The 14,476-nt window shown below is 55.2% G+C and overlaps 3 protein-coding genes across 4 annotated transcripts; 1 reads left to right on the top strand and 2 right to left on the bottom strand.

Moving 5' to 3' along the window:
• Positions 1–31: 31 nt before the first annotated feature.
• On the bottom strand, positions 32–1,812 carry RPL36 (ribosomal protein L36). 2 transcript variants are annotated; one of them, XM_036459520.2, is made up of 4 exons: positions 1,656–1,812; positions 1,382–1,476; positions 284–418; positions 32–158 (listed from the first exon to the last, which is right to left on the bottom strand). In XM_036459520.2, exons 2-4 carry the CDS (start codon positions 1,472–1,474, stop codon positions 69–71), a joined length of 318 nt encoding a protein of 105 aa, XP_036315413.1. In that variant the 5' UTR covers positions 1,475–1,476; positions 1,656–1,812; the 3' UTR covers positions 32–68. The 2 variants fall into 2 exon arrangements, with proteins under 2 accessions (XP_036315413.1, XP_036315414.1); XM_036459521.2 differs by lacking the exon at positions 1,656–1,812 and adding an exon at positions 1,600–1,643.
• A 2,760-nt stretch (positions 1,813–4,572) lies between these two features.
• On the bottom strand, positions 4,573–6,206 carry HSD11B1L (hydroxysteroid 11-beta dehydrogenase 1 like). Its single transcript, XM_036460086.2, is given in 5 exon segments — positions 4,573–4,791; positions 4,793–4,822; positions 5,436–5,587; positions 5,671–5,702; positions 5,704–6,206. Coding segments are annotated over 5 exon segments (675 nt in total). The 5' UTR covers positions 5,961–6,206; the 3' UTR covers positions 4,573–4,587.
• A 2,233-nt stretch (positions 6,207–8,439) lies between these two features.
• Positions 8,440–10,365, top strand: MICOS13 (mitochondrial contact site and cristae organizing system subunit 13). Its single transcript, XM_036459519.2, has 4 exons — positions 8,440–8,596; positions 9,324–9,501; positions 9,694–9,745; positions 10,147–10,365. The coding sequence occupies exons 1-4, from the start codon at positions 8,568–8,570 to the stop codon at positions 10,242–10,244; spliced, it is 357 nt and encodes a 118-aa protein (XP_036315412.1). The 5' UTR covers positions 8,440–8,567; the 3' UTR covers positions 10,245–10,365.
• Positions 10,366–14,476: the final 4,111 nt, after the last annotated feature.

Genomic DNA, 14,476 nt, shown 5'->3' with positions numbered 1-14,476 from the left:
CCAGCTGTAATGCCAGCACAGGAGCCCAAGGTTTCTGAACAGGTTTTATTATACAGATGGGGTGGGGCTCAGTCCTTCTTGGCTGCTGCCTTCCTCATGGCTGCAAGGACATTGCTCAGCTCCTCTCTCTTCCTCTTGGCGCGAATGTGTGTCCCCACCTGCAAGCAAAGCGGGCCATCAGCCTGGGCCCCATCCCACCCTCTGGGCACAGCTGTGTTTCCACCTGCCTGGCAAGAGGCCAAATGCTTCCCACCCAATCCCACCCCATCAACTGCCCACCTACCCTTTTCTTGATAAATTTCAGGGCCCTCTTGTCCTTAGAGACCTTGAGCAGCTCCATGGCACGACGCTCGTAGGGGGCAAAGCCACACACCTCTCGGATCATGTCCCGAACGAACTTGGTGTGCTTGGTGAGGCGCTGCGGGGTGAAGGGAGGCCATCAGGATGAAGAGCTCCAAACCCAGACCCTTAGGGCCATGTCTGGCCTCCACCATCTGGGCGGGAGTATTCTGTCTGGTACAACGGGGAGCAGGAAACCTCCCCATCCCAATAGCAACACAGCAAGTCATGCCTGGTCCCTTCCACAGGCTGTGGCTGGACCAGGAATCTCTTCTCATCGACACAGGCTGCCATGCAGAATTGGGGCTACTTAATAAAGTGGATAAATAGGGGGTCCTGTAACAAACCCAAGTCTTGCTCAGCAAAGTCTTTGTGGGTAGTCAGGCTCCAGGCCTGTAACTGCTATGGTAAAAGGTTTTCAAGCAAACTCTGCCCACTGTTCCTTGCCATCTAGGTTAACATCTTTGATGATGATAAATACCCCTCGAGGGTGTGACCACCCTCAAGAGCACATAACCTTAACCATCCTGCAATCCAATCCCCGCCTTGCTTTATTCCTTAAATTCCCTCCTAATTTCAACTGCATTAAGAAGCTGCAGAACTGTTAACCTCTAGGAAAATTTTATAACTGTCCGTTTGGCTCAAATAAACTCATGAAAATTCTCTACAGGTGTGGGCGTTTCTTAGGTAGTCAGAGGCCCATAAATCCTGACTTGCCTGAACCGCCTCAAACTGATACTCAAAAGAGTCAGCTGGCCAACCTCCACCCGAAGCCTATTCTAGTGGGCAAACTGTTTATGTCAAATTCGCTCCACCTGCCCCTGCTTCCATCCCGCGGGCGGGAGGTGGTGGTGTACGGCCCGGCTGGGCGTTCGCCGGGCAGACATTAGATATTTCACTCACTGCTCTGGCCGGCCCGGCACCCACGTTCTGCCGCTCAGCCCACCGCAGGGCTCCCCACTACTCTCGGTAGCCTGGAGCCCGAGCCCTGGCCGTGCCCTCCCCCCGGAAAGCCCTTCCCACCTCGCGACTCGGAACTCACCCCGCGGCGGCGGCTGTGCCTCGGCTTGCTCACGTTCTTGGTCACCTTGTGGCCCTTGTTGAGGCCCACGGCCATGGGGTAGCGCAGAGCCATGGCTGCGGACAAGAGTGGAGAGAGGGGGGAGAGGTAAGTCCCGGCTCGGCCACTGCTGCACAGAACGCAGCGTCCCGGCCCCCTCGCGGTCGTTCGCTACACCCAGCCATTACCCAAAACCGCACCGGAGACCCTGGGGCACGGATGGCGGTGGATCCCACCAGCGCCGAGATGAACTAACCTGCTGCCCTCCTCAATGGCTGCCGCGGCGGAAGGGCTGCCGCAGCGCGGAACTCTGGGATATCTATTCCTCACGAGTTGCGCGGGCCAGAGAAGCAGGGATGCTGTGAGCGCCCCCTGGCGGCTGGAGGATTTCCTGCGGTCTCGTAAGCATGCTCATACCACAGCCGGCCCTAGCGAGGGGTCGGAATTAGTGGGCATGCTTATGGCTATGGTGCCTCCCTAATCTCACCTCTGCTGGGTGAAATCCCATCTCAGCCGCTAGCTGGCGCCAGGGACTTCAATCTTAATATCTGAATTTCTCTATTTATAAAATAAGGGCAATAGGACATATTCCAAACTCTTTGAACAGATGTAATGGTACCTGACGCAAAATAAAACTTCCATAAACGGAGGCATTTTATGAGGCCAACCTATGAGTTAGGGGTAAGGAAGGCGATGTGTATAGTGCCCATTGGTGGCATTTACTGTGAATCGATTTTATTTTAGGTGATGCAGAAATGAGAAGTATAAGAACAAAAATAGCCCTTACCGGTTTGGCTCAGTGGATGAGTGTTGGCCTGCAGACTGAAAGGTCCCAGGTTTGATCCTGGTCAAGGGCAGGTACCTTGGTTGCGGCCACATCCCCAGTAGGGGGCATGCAGGAGTCAGCTGATCGATGTTTTTCTCTATCCCTCTCTGTAAAAAATAACAATAATAAAAAAAAGATCAAAAATTTTTTCTGTTTTTTCTCTTTCAATCCTAATGTCAAGTGTGTAATCCTTGATGCACATTGGTATTATCCATGCACAAACCAGGTATTTTGTGCGGCAAATAATACCTTTGGTCCACAATCAGTATCCTTCCTTCTGCCCCAGACGTGCTGGGTGAGCCCACCTCTCTCCCTGCCCGTTTCTCCACCTGTGAAATGGGGCTGAGAGCTCTTCCCTGCTTGCTGAAAGGACCAAGAAATTTGAACAACAGATGTGCAAGGGGAAAAGGACTTTTATTATGAAAAGGGAGACTGGATACAGAGCAAAACATATTCTTTTCCTTCTCCCCTCCTTGGACCCTGCCATTGGGTAGATGGTTTGGGGGCTCTCCTTTACTTAGGGCAAGGAGTGAGTGGAAAGAACAAATCAGGTGGTTCCACGTGGGGGACAGAAGGATCCAAGGGAGCCCGAGGGCTGGCTTTCCACATTACCTCTCTAGTCTTAGTTTCCCCATCAGCGAAATAGAAGCAGCAATCACGTCAACAGTGACGAAAGAGAAGACTGAGTTAATGCCTTCTAGGCTCCGACAAGGCACGGCACACAGACACTGCTCTCACATCCAGAGATTTCATTGTTTCCAGGTGCTAATCAGTTTTTCGATTTTCCCTTCCTGTATTGATGATGATATCTTGGGTCATGGCCACCCTCTCAAAGGTGTCGCTGTGTCCCACCTCCAGGATGGCTGGATGAGGGTCCTCTCGGAGAAGATGAAGGAGCTCAGGCAGCAGCAGCGGCAGTGACATTGAGCTCCTGGCGGATGAACCAGGCCCTTGGGTGAGGCAGCCCTTGGGTGAGGCTGCCAGGCCCGAAGAAGACAGAGTACATGGAAGCCCAGGGAGTCCTGCATGGCACCGCCCCGAATCACAACCAGGGCTGCCTTGGTCCTTGTGACACCCCTGGGGACAGCAGTGCTTGGTGTGGACTGTCGCTGGGGCTGGGTGGCCCCCCACAACCTCCGGTTCCTGCCCCTGGTCTTACCTGTCTCCCTCCTTAGCTGAGGCGCGATCCTGGAGGCCCAGGACGCATATGGTGACAGCACATCCACATCCTGCACAACCAGCTCCCGCTGCAGGGGCCGGAGAACTGTCCAGTGCGAACTTGGCCGCAGAATAGGGGCTGGAGAAGGACGTGGGCACACGGCCTGGGGGTGCAGGAGGGTAGCAGCTGAGCTGTCACACACTGCTCTCCCCCGCCTCGAGGTAACCTGCTAGCCCCATCCAGGCTCTCCTGCATCGGCCTGTGGCTTCCCCGCCCCGCATCACCAGGGAGCCCTTGCTGTCCGTCAGACTGGGCAGTCAGTTGCATGAAACTCAGGAAGTTCACCTGGAGGCGTGGCAGGCCCAGAAGGTGGAGGCAGGGGGCGGAACCTATAAACCTGGGGAAGGGCTGGTTAGGGCTGGGCTGGAACTAGGACCCGGGCGGAGCCACGCCCTGGAGAAGTGGAGCCTAGAAGCAGGAGGGCAGGGGCTGGGGCCGGAGCCCAAAGAGGGATGGGGAAGAGGATGGAGCCTGGGAAAAAAGGGCTGGAGTGCCAGCAGTGTGAGGAGCCACAGTCGAAAAACGGGGATGAAATCTAGCAAATTTAGAGGTGGGACCCGGGGATAGGAGGGATGGAGCACCGCCCGGGGGGCTGGGAGGCAGGGTGGAGAAGGGGCGGGGCACCTGCATGAGCCCACTAGCTCCGTGGGCACTGAGGGCCCGTGGGCCTGCTGGGGCAGCACCCAGGTGGTTCAGCACCAGGGAGTCCAGCGGCCTGTGCAGGAGAAGCTAGGAGCTAGTCCTTGAGGCTCCACCCCCTGGACTCCTCTCTAGCCCCGCCCCTTAGACTCTCAAACTTACCCAGAGCGTCCGTGAGTTCCGCCCTCCTTAGAGCCCCTTCTCCCCAATTAGAGACCCAGCCCTACTCCCGGATCCCGACAGGCCACAGGCCACGTCCCTCATCCAATGGAGCTCCCTGGATGCAATGAGGCTCCACCCCTAGTGATGCCCCGGGAACCTTATACATTTCTTCCTCCTCCCCCACCCACCACCTCCCTTCCCCTGCGCCAATTGGGGTCCTGCCCCTAAGTCTACCAGGGGTCCTCAAACTTTTTAAAGTGGGGGCCAGATCACGGTCCCTCAGAGAGCTGGAGGGCCGGACTACATGAACTACTAATTCCTACTGTAACACCTCGGCTGCGCTCACTGCCCAAAAAACCTGGCGGGCCGGATCAGACTCCTCTGCCGGCCGCATGTGGCCCGCGGGCCATAGTTTGAAGACCCCTGGCCGAGGTCCCAGACTCTGGGCCGCCCCCCACCCACCTTGTCCAGCGCAAACCGCACCACGCGCTGGGGGCACCTCGGGGAGGCCACGTCCGCAGCGACGAAGACGACCTTGGGAACGCCCAGCGCCCAGTGTCCGGCAGTCCCCTACCACCTGGGGGGCCAGAGCTGCCCGGGGCCCCTCTACCCTGTAGGCTCCCTCTAGCTGCCAGGCGCATTGGGGCCCCATCCTGAAGCCCCCTCCCCTACTCTGAGCCTCCTGTTCAGTTACCACTGGGGCCCTAAACTGGCATCTGTTTCATTTGGTCAATCATCACGATTTAAAACTCAGGGGATATCAGATAAATCTCAAGGTTTCTGCTCTCCCCAACCCCCCCGCCCCTCGCCTTGAAATTCTGGAAGGTTTGTGTCCAAGAGCTGTGCGTTTGCTCAGAACGTTCTGTTGCTAAGAAAAGTCCACCTACCCCCCTTTTCAGTTTGGGATCCCAATCATCACAGCCCAAAGGCAGGACCCATACTGCCACTTACTGAGGAACACTCCCGGTTTACACTCACTGTCTTACTCATCCTCCCAATGCCACAGCCCGCAAGGAGTACTTTGCTTTTCGTTTTGCAAATGAGAAAATGAAGGCTCACAGAGGTTAAGCAACTTGCCCAAGGTCACATGGGAAGCCTGGGATCTTTGCAGAGATTCAAACCCAGGCTCCCTTTTCCACCCCCCTCGCACCCCCCCTCCCCCCCCATTACACTGGAAATGGGTGTCTCACCTTCTGCGGGAAAGCCTCCAGGCGGGCAGTGAGCACCAGGGGGGAGCCCAGGCAGGCAGAGTGACATGCCAGTTCCTCCCCAACGCCAGCACTGGCTCCTGTCAGCAGCACACTGGCTCCTGTCAGCAGCACACGGGCTCCCTGGAGGCCAGCTGGTACCGAGCAGGGGTGGTCAGCCTCCGGTGTGCACAGGGCAGCTGGCCGGATTTCCCCCTGGCCCACCTCTGGCACTCACCTGGGCCAAAGTTGTCAGCCCAAAAATAGAGGTCCCAGCCCAGTGAGGAGGAGGGCCTGCATGGCCCGCCCTGGGTCTGCAGTGAGAGAGAAGATGGTCAGCATGGTCCTGGGCCAGAGCCACACCTGTCTCCCCAACTGCTCCTTCGTCTGAAGATCAGCTTGGCCCCTAGACTTGCGCCTCTTCTCCATCACAACCGCCACCACGTGGCCCAGGCCACCATCCGGGCCACCGGAACCACTCTCCCAGTCTTTGGGACTTTCTCCTTCCAGGCAACAGCGGCAGCACATCTTGCCTCCCTCTGCTGAAAACTCTCCCAGATTTATTCAGGACAAAAGTCACACACACTCCTCGATGACCGAAAAGGCCCTTCACGCACCAGCCTCTTGCTCACTCTGCTTTTTGACACACCAGCCTCTTTGCTGTTCCTGAGAACCAGCCAGTCACCATCTGCCTCAGGGCCTTTGCACTGGCTGTTCCCTCTTTTTAAAAAAATATATTTTATTGATTCTTTACAGAGAGGAAGAGAGAGGGATAGAGTTAGAAACATTGATGGGAGAGAAACATCGATCAGCTGCCTCCTGCACACCTCCCACCAGGGATGTGCCTGCAACCAAGGTACATGCCCCTGACCAGAATCGAACCTGGGACCTTTCAGTCCGCAGGCTGACACTCTATCCACTGAGCCAAACCGGTCTCGGCTGGCTGTTCCCTCTTAATTGCTCCAGGCAGATAACCCAATGGCTTGCTTTTGCTTCTTTCAAGTCTCCGCATAAAAATTACTTCTTCCCTGAGCACTTCCTGGGCCTCTTTTTTCTGAAGCACGTCCCTTACTCTCTTACCTCTACAATTTCTATCTCCTTCTCAGCACGTAACATCACCTGAAGTCACCTTGATGATTTGTTCCAAGTTCACTGTCATTCACTTCTAGACTGTCAAGCACTCAAGGGCAGGAAGAAAACAGAAACCTACTTTCTTTTTTGTTCCCCACTCTCCCCCACTGTTAGGATTTCAGTGCCCCAAACTGTGTCAAGAGCACAGCAGGTGCTCAATAGATACTAGATTAACACAGGAATGCGGGAGGCAAGAGCTGGCCGAGACCACTCTGGAGATACCCAGGAGGAGTGAGCAGGTCCCCATGTCATGAGAGTTAAGATATGAGAGTTAAGCTATAGGACGATTTACTTGGCCGAGGGAAATGGCTGCTTAAAGTTTGGGAGTCACAGGTTTCCTTTGAAAAGGGCACAGGTTCATCACATCTTGGGGCAAAGAGGAGAGGGGACTTCTAGGACCCAGGATGCTGAAAGCTGGTGCGATTGGGAGTTCCTATATCCCCGATGGCTATAATAGATCCAGCCCTATGTCCTTTGCCCCACAACAAAGCTCCGGCAGCCTCCCCTCCTCCCCCATCTTTACACTCCGCTCCTCCCACCCTGTTCTGGCCAAGCAGCCAGAATGATGTGTCAAAAGAAGTCTAGTGTGCCCCTTCCTGCTCTAAACCCTCCCAAGGGCTTGCCACTGCTCCAGATGGAGACCAGGCTCCTCACATGCCCATAAGGCCCAGGGGGCCTGGCCTCTGCCCCCCTGTCCATTCCCATCTTCTCCAACTCCTGCCTATGAGCCAGTTCTGGGACAAGTGAACTTGTCGCCTTTCCGAGTCACACCAGCAATTCTCGCAGCAGGGAACGCGCTCCCACCTCCTTCCCTTCCAGGGAAAGGCATGAACCCTTCAGCTCAACCCACTTCCCACCGAAGGATGGATGGATGGATGGACGAAGCACCTGGGCTGAGATGGGGGTGGAGGGAACCGGATCCCTGCAGAATCCACTGGACCTCTGACCTCGCTGGGCCTCAGTTTTCCCGTTGTACAAAAAGGGCGAGCGGCCGAAACCGGTTTGGCTCAGTGGATAGAGCGTCGGCTTGCGTACTGAAGGTCCCAGGTTCGATTCCGGTCAAGGGCCATGTACCTTGGTTGCGGGCACATCCCCAGTAGGGGGTGTGCAGGAGGCAGCTGATCGATGATTCTCTCTCATCGATGTTTCTCTCTATCCTCCTCTTCCTCTCTGTAAAAAAATCAATAAAATATATATATATATTTTTAAAAGGGCGTGCCACCCGCTCCAAGCTCCCAACCGCTCACTAACCCTCTGGAGCCTGTTTCTTCCGCCGTGCACGGGGCCGGGGGCAGGCTGCGCCGGAGCCAAGCGCATGTCAGTAGAGTAGACCGTTCACAGCCAGCGGCCCCTGACCACGCCCCTCCCGTAGGGCCCGTGTCACGTGACTAACCCTGCCTCTTCGCAAGAAGACGCCAAGCCGCGAGGACTCTGCGATGCCCGCGTTGCCAGGCAACGGCCTCCCGGCTGGCTCTTTTGATCCCAGCCAAAGCCCTAGCTCAACCTCCAGAAGGAAAACACTCCCCACCGTTCGAAACCGCTCACGTGACCTAGTCCCGCTTCTCTCGAATAATTCCGCCCTCGTGTTGCCGTGACAACTGGCTTCTAGGGACACTCTTCTTAGGCCCTTATCCTGAGTCACCCGCGCAGGCGCCGTTGGACCTCCCGGGCTCCGACCTCTTCTTGAGTCACCCTCAGGCCTCACTCCAGACATCCTACTCCCTTTTCATTCACGCCACAGAGACAGGACTACATTTCCCAGGAGACTTGGCGGCTAGCAAATCATCCGGCGTCTCACAAGGCAGCGCCGAATACATTTCCCAGGCAGCTTTGCGGCGGCCCGGCCCATGTGATTACGCCGCACACTTTTGGTAAGCAGACTCCGACTCCCGAAGGTCTTTGCGGCTGACAAGGGAAACTACACTTCCCAGAGGCCACCCCTGCCGCTTCGCTAACGGAAGCGACGGGCGAGCCGACTGTCCTTGCGCGCGGAGTCCAGCGGCTATGGTGTCCCCAGTGTGGTCGATGATGAGGTGCGTGTGGCGGGCGGGGGGTCCCCGAGCTCCTGAGAAAGTCCTCCCTGCGGAACACTCCTCTGGTTTGCTCCCCACCTGCTCCTCGTTTCCCGTAGTGTCAGGTGCCCTATGGCCCACTTGGGGAAACTGAGTTTCCAGCGGAGAGGTGATTCCCGAGGTCGCGCGAGCCCTTGCTTTCGTATTCTCGGAATACAGCGTCTCTCCGAGTCTCAGTTGCCTTCTCTGTAAAGTGGGTGTGCCGCACGCCATTTATTAGGCGATGAATGCGCACCCACAGCGGCGCTGGACATACAGGAAGCTACCAGATACACTTGGAAAACCCTTACGGAGGGTCCCTCGGGCAGAAGGCAGAAAGTCAAAGGACTTATGTCTTCACTGTTCCCTGCTCTGTGCGGAATCATTAGTGATCCACTGTCCTTTTGCGGGCCTCAGTTTATAAGTTGAATGGGGCGGAGTACTGCTTTGCACATTGTAAATGGAATACTGTGCCTAGTACGGGTCAAGCATGCCTCTGAGCTAGCAAGGTGCCCAGTCACTTCCCTATTAGCTTCCTGGCTTCAAGTATTTTGGATTGTGGGACTCCCTAGAGGGGATCTAATTACTAATCCCATAGGTCTAGAGTCCTCCCCACCCTCCCCACCACACACACACACACACACACACACATCCCATGTGTGGCCTGCAGTGTTCCCTAAGCTGCTGTTGTTCCCTTCCCTGCATTCAGGTTTCTCATCAAGGGGAGTGTGGCTGGGGGAGTGGTCTACCTGGTGTATGACCAGGAGCTGCTGGGGTCCAGCAACAAGAGCCAGGCAGCCCTTCAGAGGGCGGAGGAGGTTGTCCCCCCTGCCATGTACCAGTTCAGCCAGTACGTGTGTGAGCAGACGGGCCTGAAGATACCCCAGGTACCCCATGCTGGGAGTGAGGCTGAAGCTTGATGGGAACCAACTTTGGGGTGGCCTTCAGTCTCTGGTCCCTCCAACCTTGTTTGGTGTCCTCCACACTGGGGCATGGGCTGCTTTCCCCACCTCGGGAGGGAGTTGGGGCTGCCAAGCCCTTCCCCTCTCATCAGCCCTTTCTCCCCTGTCTCTTCCCAGCTCCCAGCCCCTCCAAAGTTTAACTTTCACATCCGTGAGTCCTGGAATTCAGGTAGGCCCTGGTCCCTCTGCTTGGGGGTGTGGCCCCACGTACCCTAGTCTAGCACCCCTTACCCTGCTTCTTGGTCATGGCTTTCATCACTCCCCTTCCTGCTGTGTGCGCCTCTCCTACATCTGAAAGAGAAGGGGTGGAGGTTCCAGAGAGGTAGGAGCAAGATGGAGCCTCTTTTTGAGAGCTTGGGCCACCACTGGAGCACGTCAGGGTCAGGTGGCCTCTGACAAGGTGAGGTCCTGTCCCTTCTCTGTGTCAGTTTCCTGGTGTGGAATTGACAAAGTTGAAAGTGGCACCTCTAGGAGCATGGCTGAGTTGAGTGTCCCAAGGGGTTGGATTAAACCCTTTAGCTGCAGGTGGGGAGCCTGACCAGGCATTGGGCCCTTCTTCCCTCCCCACAGGCATCATGACAGTGATGTCGGCCCTGTCGGTGGCCCCTTCCAAGGCCTGTGAATACACCAAGGAGGGCTGGGAATACCTGAAGGAACGAATCAAGTAGCCTATCAGAGGAGGCTGTCTCCCCAGTCGGAAATGGGCATGGACCTCAAGCCTCTGGAATGGGACCCTAATCTAAGGGCAGCTCCCGGCCTTGCAGCCCAATAAAGGACTTTGGAAATGTTTCCTGGCCTGTGTGTTTGCCCCAAGACCAAGAAGTGGTCCAGCTGGCTCTGAGTGTGTGTGCTTTTGGCTCCTGGGGGCTGCTCACAGCCTGATCTTGGTACATACCTTTCTGTCTGGTCCCTGACCGCCAGGACCCTCACTCCATATGGGAAGTGGGAGCAGATAGGTGGCCCCAGTGCTCAGGGCCCTGGGAAAGGGTGGAGAAAGTGCTGAAGGCCAAACTGGGCTGGGGGATCTGGGGTTTAGCGGACTGAGCCCTGGGTAGGTCTCAGATTGGGAAGAATTCATCTCTCCTTTGCCATTTACACTTTCATTCTTGCCTGGGGGAGTGGTCTGGTATTCTTGGGGAGCACAGGCCTGGAGGTCATTGCCCTCCCGACTTCATCTTACGGAGGTGCCCTGTTCCCTTCAGAAGCCTTCCCTAGCACACACACTAGATCATCTGTCAAGTGATCTGAACGTATCTGCTGGGAGGTTGGACTGGATGTTCCCAACCACTCCACCGCTTGGGGTCAGGTGGCCTCAGACAAGGCCTCAAGCAGAGGGCATCCCTCTGTTGTGACACTAGAAGGAAATGTGCCCCAGTCAGGGGTGGAGGTGGGCATAGATAGGAGCCAGAGAACCTGACCTGAGCAAGGAGAAGACCCTGGCTATGGTTCTCTGAGCCAGCATGGAATTCTCTGTTTCCAAGAGTGCTGGTGTGTTTGTCCCTCAGTTTAGGGATAGAGCTCACACAAACCCATGATTCTGGGGAAAAGCTGCAGGTATTACATTGAGGAAAACAGAGGCCAGGCATTTCCTCAGAGAAGCAATGCATCTTCACCTTACGACAAGGAGAGGTGAGCTGAGGATGGGTGGCCTAGCCTACTGTGCTTGGGGAGGCAAAACCGACAGAGACCTGTGCTACCATGGCCTCCATGGTGGGTCTCCCATGTCCATTGTGGCACATGAATGCTGCCCAGCTCCCTGCCGCCTCTGCACTTGCTGGGCCTCTACTGGGATGGGAGCAGGTCTAGGGTGAAGGCAGGACGGGCTGACCCCTGGTGCTGCCCAAGAGGGACCTGGTTCTGGACATCAGAAGCAGGAGTGTGGCCCAAGTTCAGGACCCACCCAGCCTGGGTCTCCACCCACTGATCCCCCAGTCCCATTGGCCAATTTTTCAGATGGAGACACTTGTGTAGCCAGGTTAAAAGCTCAACCTGTCCCCCAGGAGCCCAGATGGTTAACCTTAAATCCTACCTGGGACACAGGATTTCTACTTGCTTCACCCTCATGGGCCCATGAGGGATTTATACCCTGGGACTCATTCATCAGCTGTCTCCTGCATGTCCCCCAATGGGGATGGAACCTGCAACCTGGGTATGTGCCCTAACTGGGAATCAAACTGTGACCTGATCTTAGGACATTCAGCCACAGCCATGCCATCTGGGCTCAACCCACCTTTATCAACTCTTTCATGAAGTGGGGAGAGACCTGCCAAGGCCACACCACTGAACTTGAGCAATTGTTAAAAACCTATTGTCAATCCAACAAAGCCTTCAGAAAAGGAAACCAACCTGTGTAAGTGTGCAAGGGGCTGCCCTGGGGGCATGCTCAGCTCTCCTGGCACCGTCACCTCCAAGCTGTGTCCTGCTGCTCATGAACTTCGTACTCAGTATATGTGTGTGTATTGGGGCATGGGAGAGTCCCCCAAAACTGAACCCAAGACCTTGTCTCCACAGCCTCTATGATTTACTTGTCACTGCCTACATGCTAGGCCCAGAATCAGCTGCTGGCTCCTGACTCCTCATAGCTACTCTCTCATCCTCCATGTAGATCCAGCCGCCAGCCCAAAGACAAGACTGCCACACTTGACCCCTCCATTGCCTCACTTAGTCAGACCCCCAATCCTCTCTGTTTACTTGTATCATTACCAGTGCCAAGACCAGCTCCCTGGCCTTCCCACCACTAGGCCCTTCCCACCTTCGGCCCTTTTTCCATCTTCACAGCCAGCAGTGTCTTCTTTACCCTCTCTCCCCTCACATCTGTCTCCCCTGTTGCCCTATTTTTTTTCGAAGGACCCTTATGATGATATTGGACCTACCTGGATAACCCAGGGTCATCTCCCATCTCAAGTTCTTGCCAAGACCACCTCCCTGGCCCCACCTCTTTCCAAAAGTCAAGTCTGATCATGTCACTATCCTCAGAAATACCTGATGGCTCCCTACTGCCCTCCTTGAGCCCAGATACCTCTCAAGGGCCCTCTTCTTCTTCTTTTTTTTTTTTTAATATACTTTATTGATTTTGTACAGAGAGGAAGGGAGAGAGATAGTTAGAAACATCGATGAGAGAGAGTCATCGATCAGTTGCCTCTTGCACACCCCCCACCGGGGATATGCCCGCAACCAAGGTACATGCCCTTGACCGGAATCGAACCCGGGTCCCCTCAGTTCCCAAGCCGACGCCCTATCCATTGAGCTAAACCGGTCCCGGCAAGGGCCCTCTTCTTAATCCCCTAGGTGCCCACTACTCACGGGCCCCCTTCACCAGGTCACCACCCTTCCTCGTGGTTGACTCCCCTAACCTATTCCTTCTTTCCTCAGACTGAGTTGAGGGTGCCCATGACAGCACCTACCACCTCGGCAGGGTTTCCTCATCTCAACATCACTAACATTCAAGGTCAGATGAATATTTGGGGGAGGGGGGGGCATCCTGGGCTCTTTAGATATTGAGCAACACCTCTGCCTTCACCCCCAAATGCCAAAAGCAACCCTTATTTCCCAGTCAAGACAACCAGGTCTCCAGGTGCTGCCAAATGTCCTCTGGGGACATAATCACCTGGTTTGAGAACTGCCTTAGGGGTTGGTATGAGAACCCTGTGGCTGTTGGCTTAACATGAATTGTTTCAGTTCTGGAGGTCAGAGCCTAACCCAGGTCTCACTGGGCTAAAATCCACGTGGTAGCAGGCCTGGCTCCTGGGGGCTCCAGAATCCGTTTCCTGGCCTTTTCCTGCTCCTAGAGGCTGCTGCATTGCTTGGTCCTTCGGCCCTTTTTCCATCTTCACAGCCAGCAGTGTCTTCTTCACCCTCTCCCCCCTCACATCTGTCTCCCCTGTTGCCCTATTTTTTTTCGAAGGACACTTATGATGATATTGGACCTACTTGGATAACCCAGGGTCATCTCCCATCTCAAGTTCCTTAGTTTTAAAAATCTGACAAGTCCCATTTGCCACCAGAGTTCGCTTTGCCCACCTCTGTCCTGAGGGAATTGTGCTAAGATAGGAGAGATAGTGAGTTCTGCTGAGTGGAGAGACATGAGCCTCAAGGATCCTGTGTGTGCTGGGCTCAGGATTTCCATGTCACCTGCTGAGAACAAAGTCCTACTGTGCCCATATGCTGGGCAAAGGCTGAGCCCCTTCCTTTATGCTGTCCAACTTTGGACCACATGGTCTGCAGCAGCCTAGTCTCTTCCTATAGTGGTTGGGGGCCAAACCAGCTTTTAAGTCTGAAAGAACAAGGTAACCCACACACACAACCACTCTGTGTTTCTCTGGAAACAGTTCTGTGGTTAATAGGTATCCTAGTGGACTAGAACTTGGGAGCTGCTATGTGGCCTTCAGAGAATTAGGCTATTTATATCTGGGGTGGAGGGGAGATGGGATGGGTTGGGACCGGATGGGGGAGTGAAAGGGAGAATAGGTAGGAAGGAGAGGTGGGGAATTCCCACACTGGTACCTCTTAAAGCAACCCAGGAGCTGCATTTTACAGTTGAGTAAATAGACTCAGAAATGAAGGAACTTGCCCCAAGGCAGGATGTAAATGCAGAACTTGGGTCTCTTTTTCACAAGACAGGTGGTTGGTCTCTGGAACACAGAGGGCCCGTGGGCTGAGCAGAGGAAATATGACTTCTTGAAGCTGAGGGTGGGAGACGAGCAAGGTACAAACCCTTGGAATACAGGAATGCTTGGTCCCTGAACACATCCGCCTCACACTTAAGGTCTCCTTCCTTCTCATGTCCTGACAAACCCCTTCCACACTCAGACCCAGCCTCTCCCCCATCAGAGTTCATCACTTCCTGGTATTCAACAGCTCCTGTTCCCGCAGCTCCCCACTTTGCTATTAACTTGTCCTC

Source organism: Pipistrellus kuhlii, unplaced genomic scaffold, assembly GCF_014108245.1.
Source record: "Pipistrellus kuhlii isolate mPipKuh1 unplaced genomic scaffold, mPipKuh1.p scaffold_m20_p_30, whole genome shotgun sequence".
Lineage (NCBI taxonomy): Eukaryota > Metazoa > Chordata > Mammalia > Chiroptera > Vespertilionidae > Pipistrellus > Pipistrellus kuhlii.
Note: the sequence above shows the minus strand (reverse complement) of the source record. Positions and strands in the feature narration are given on the sequence as shown.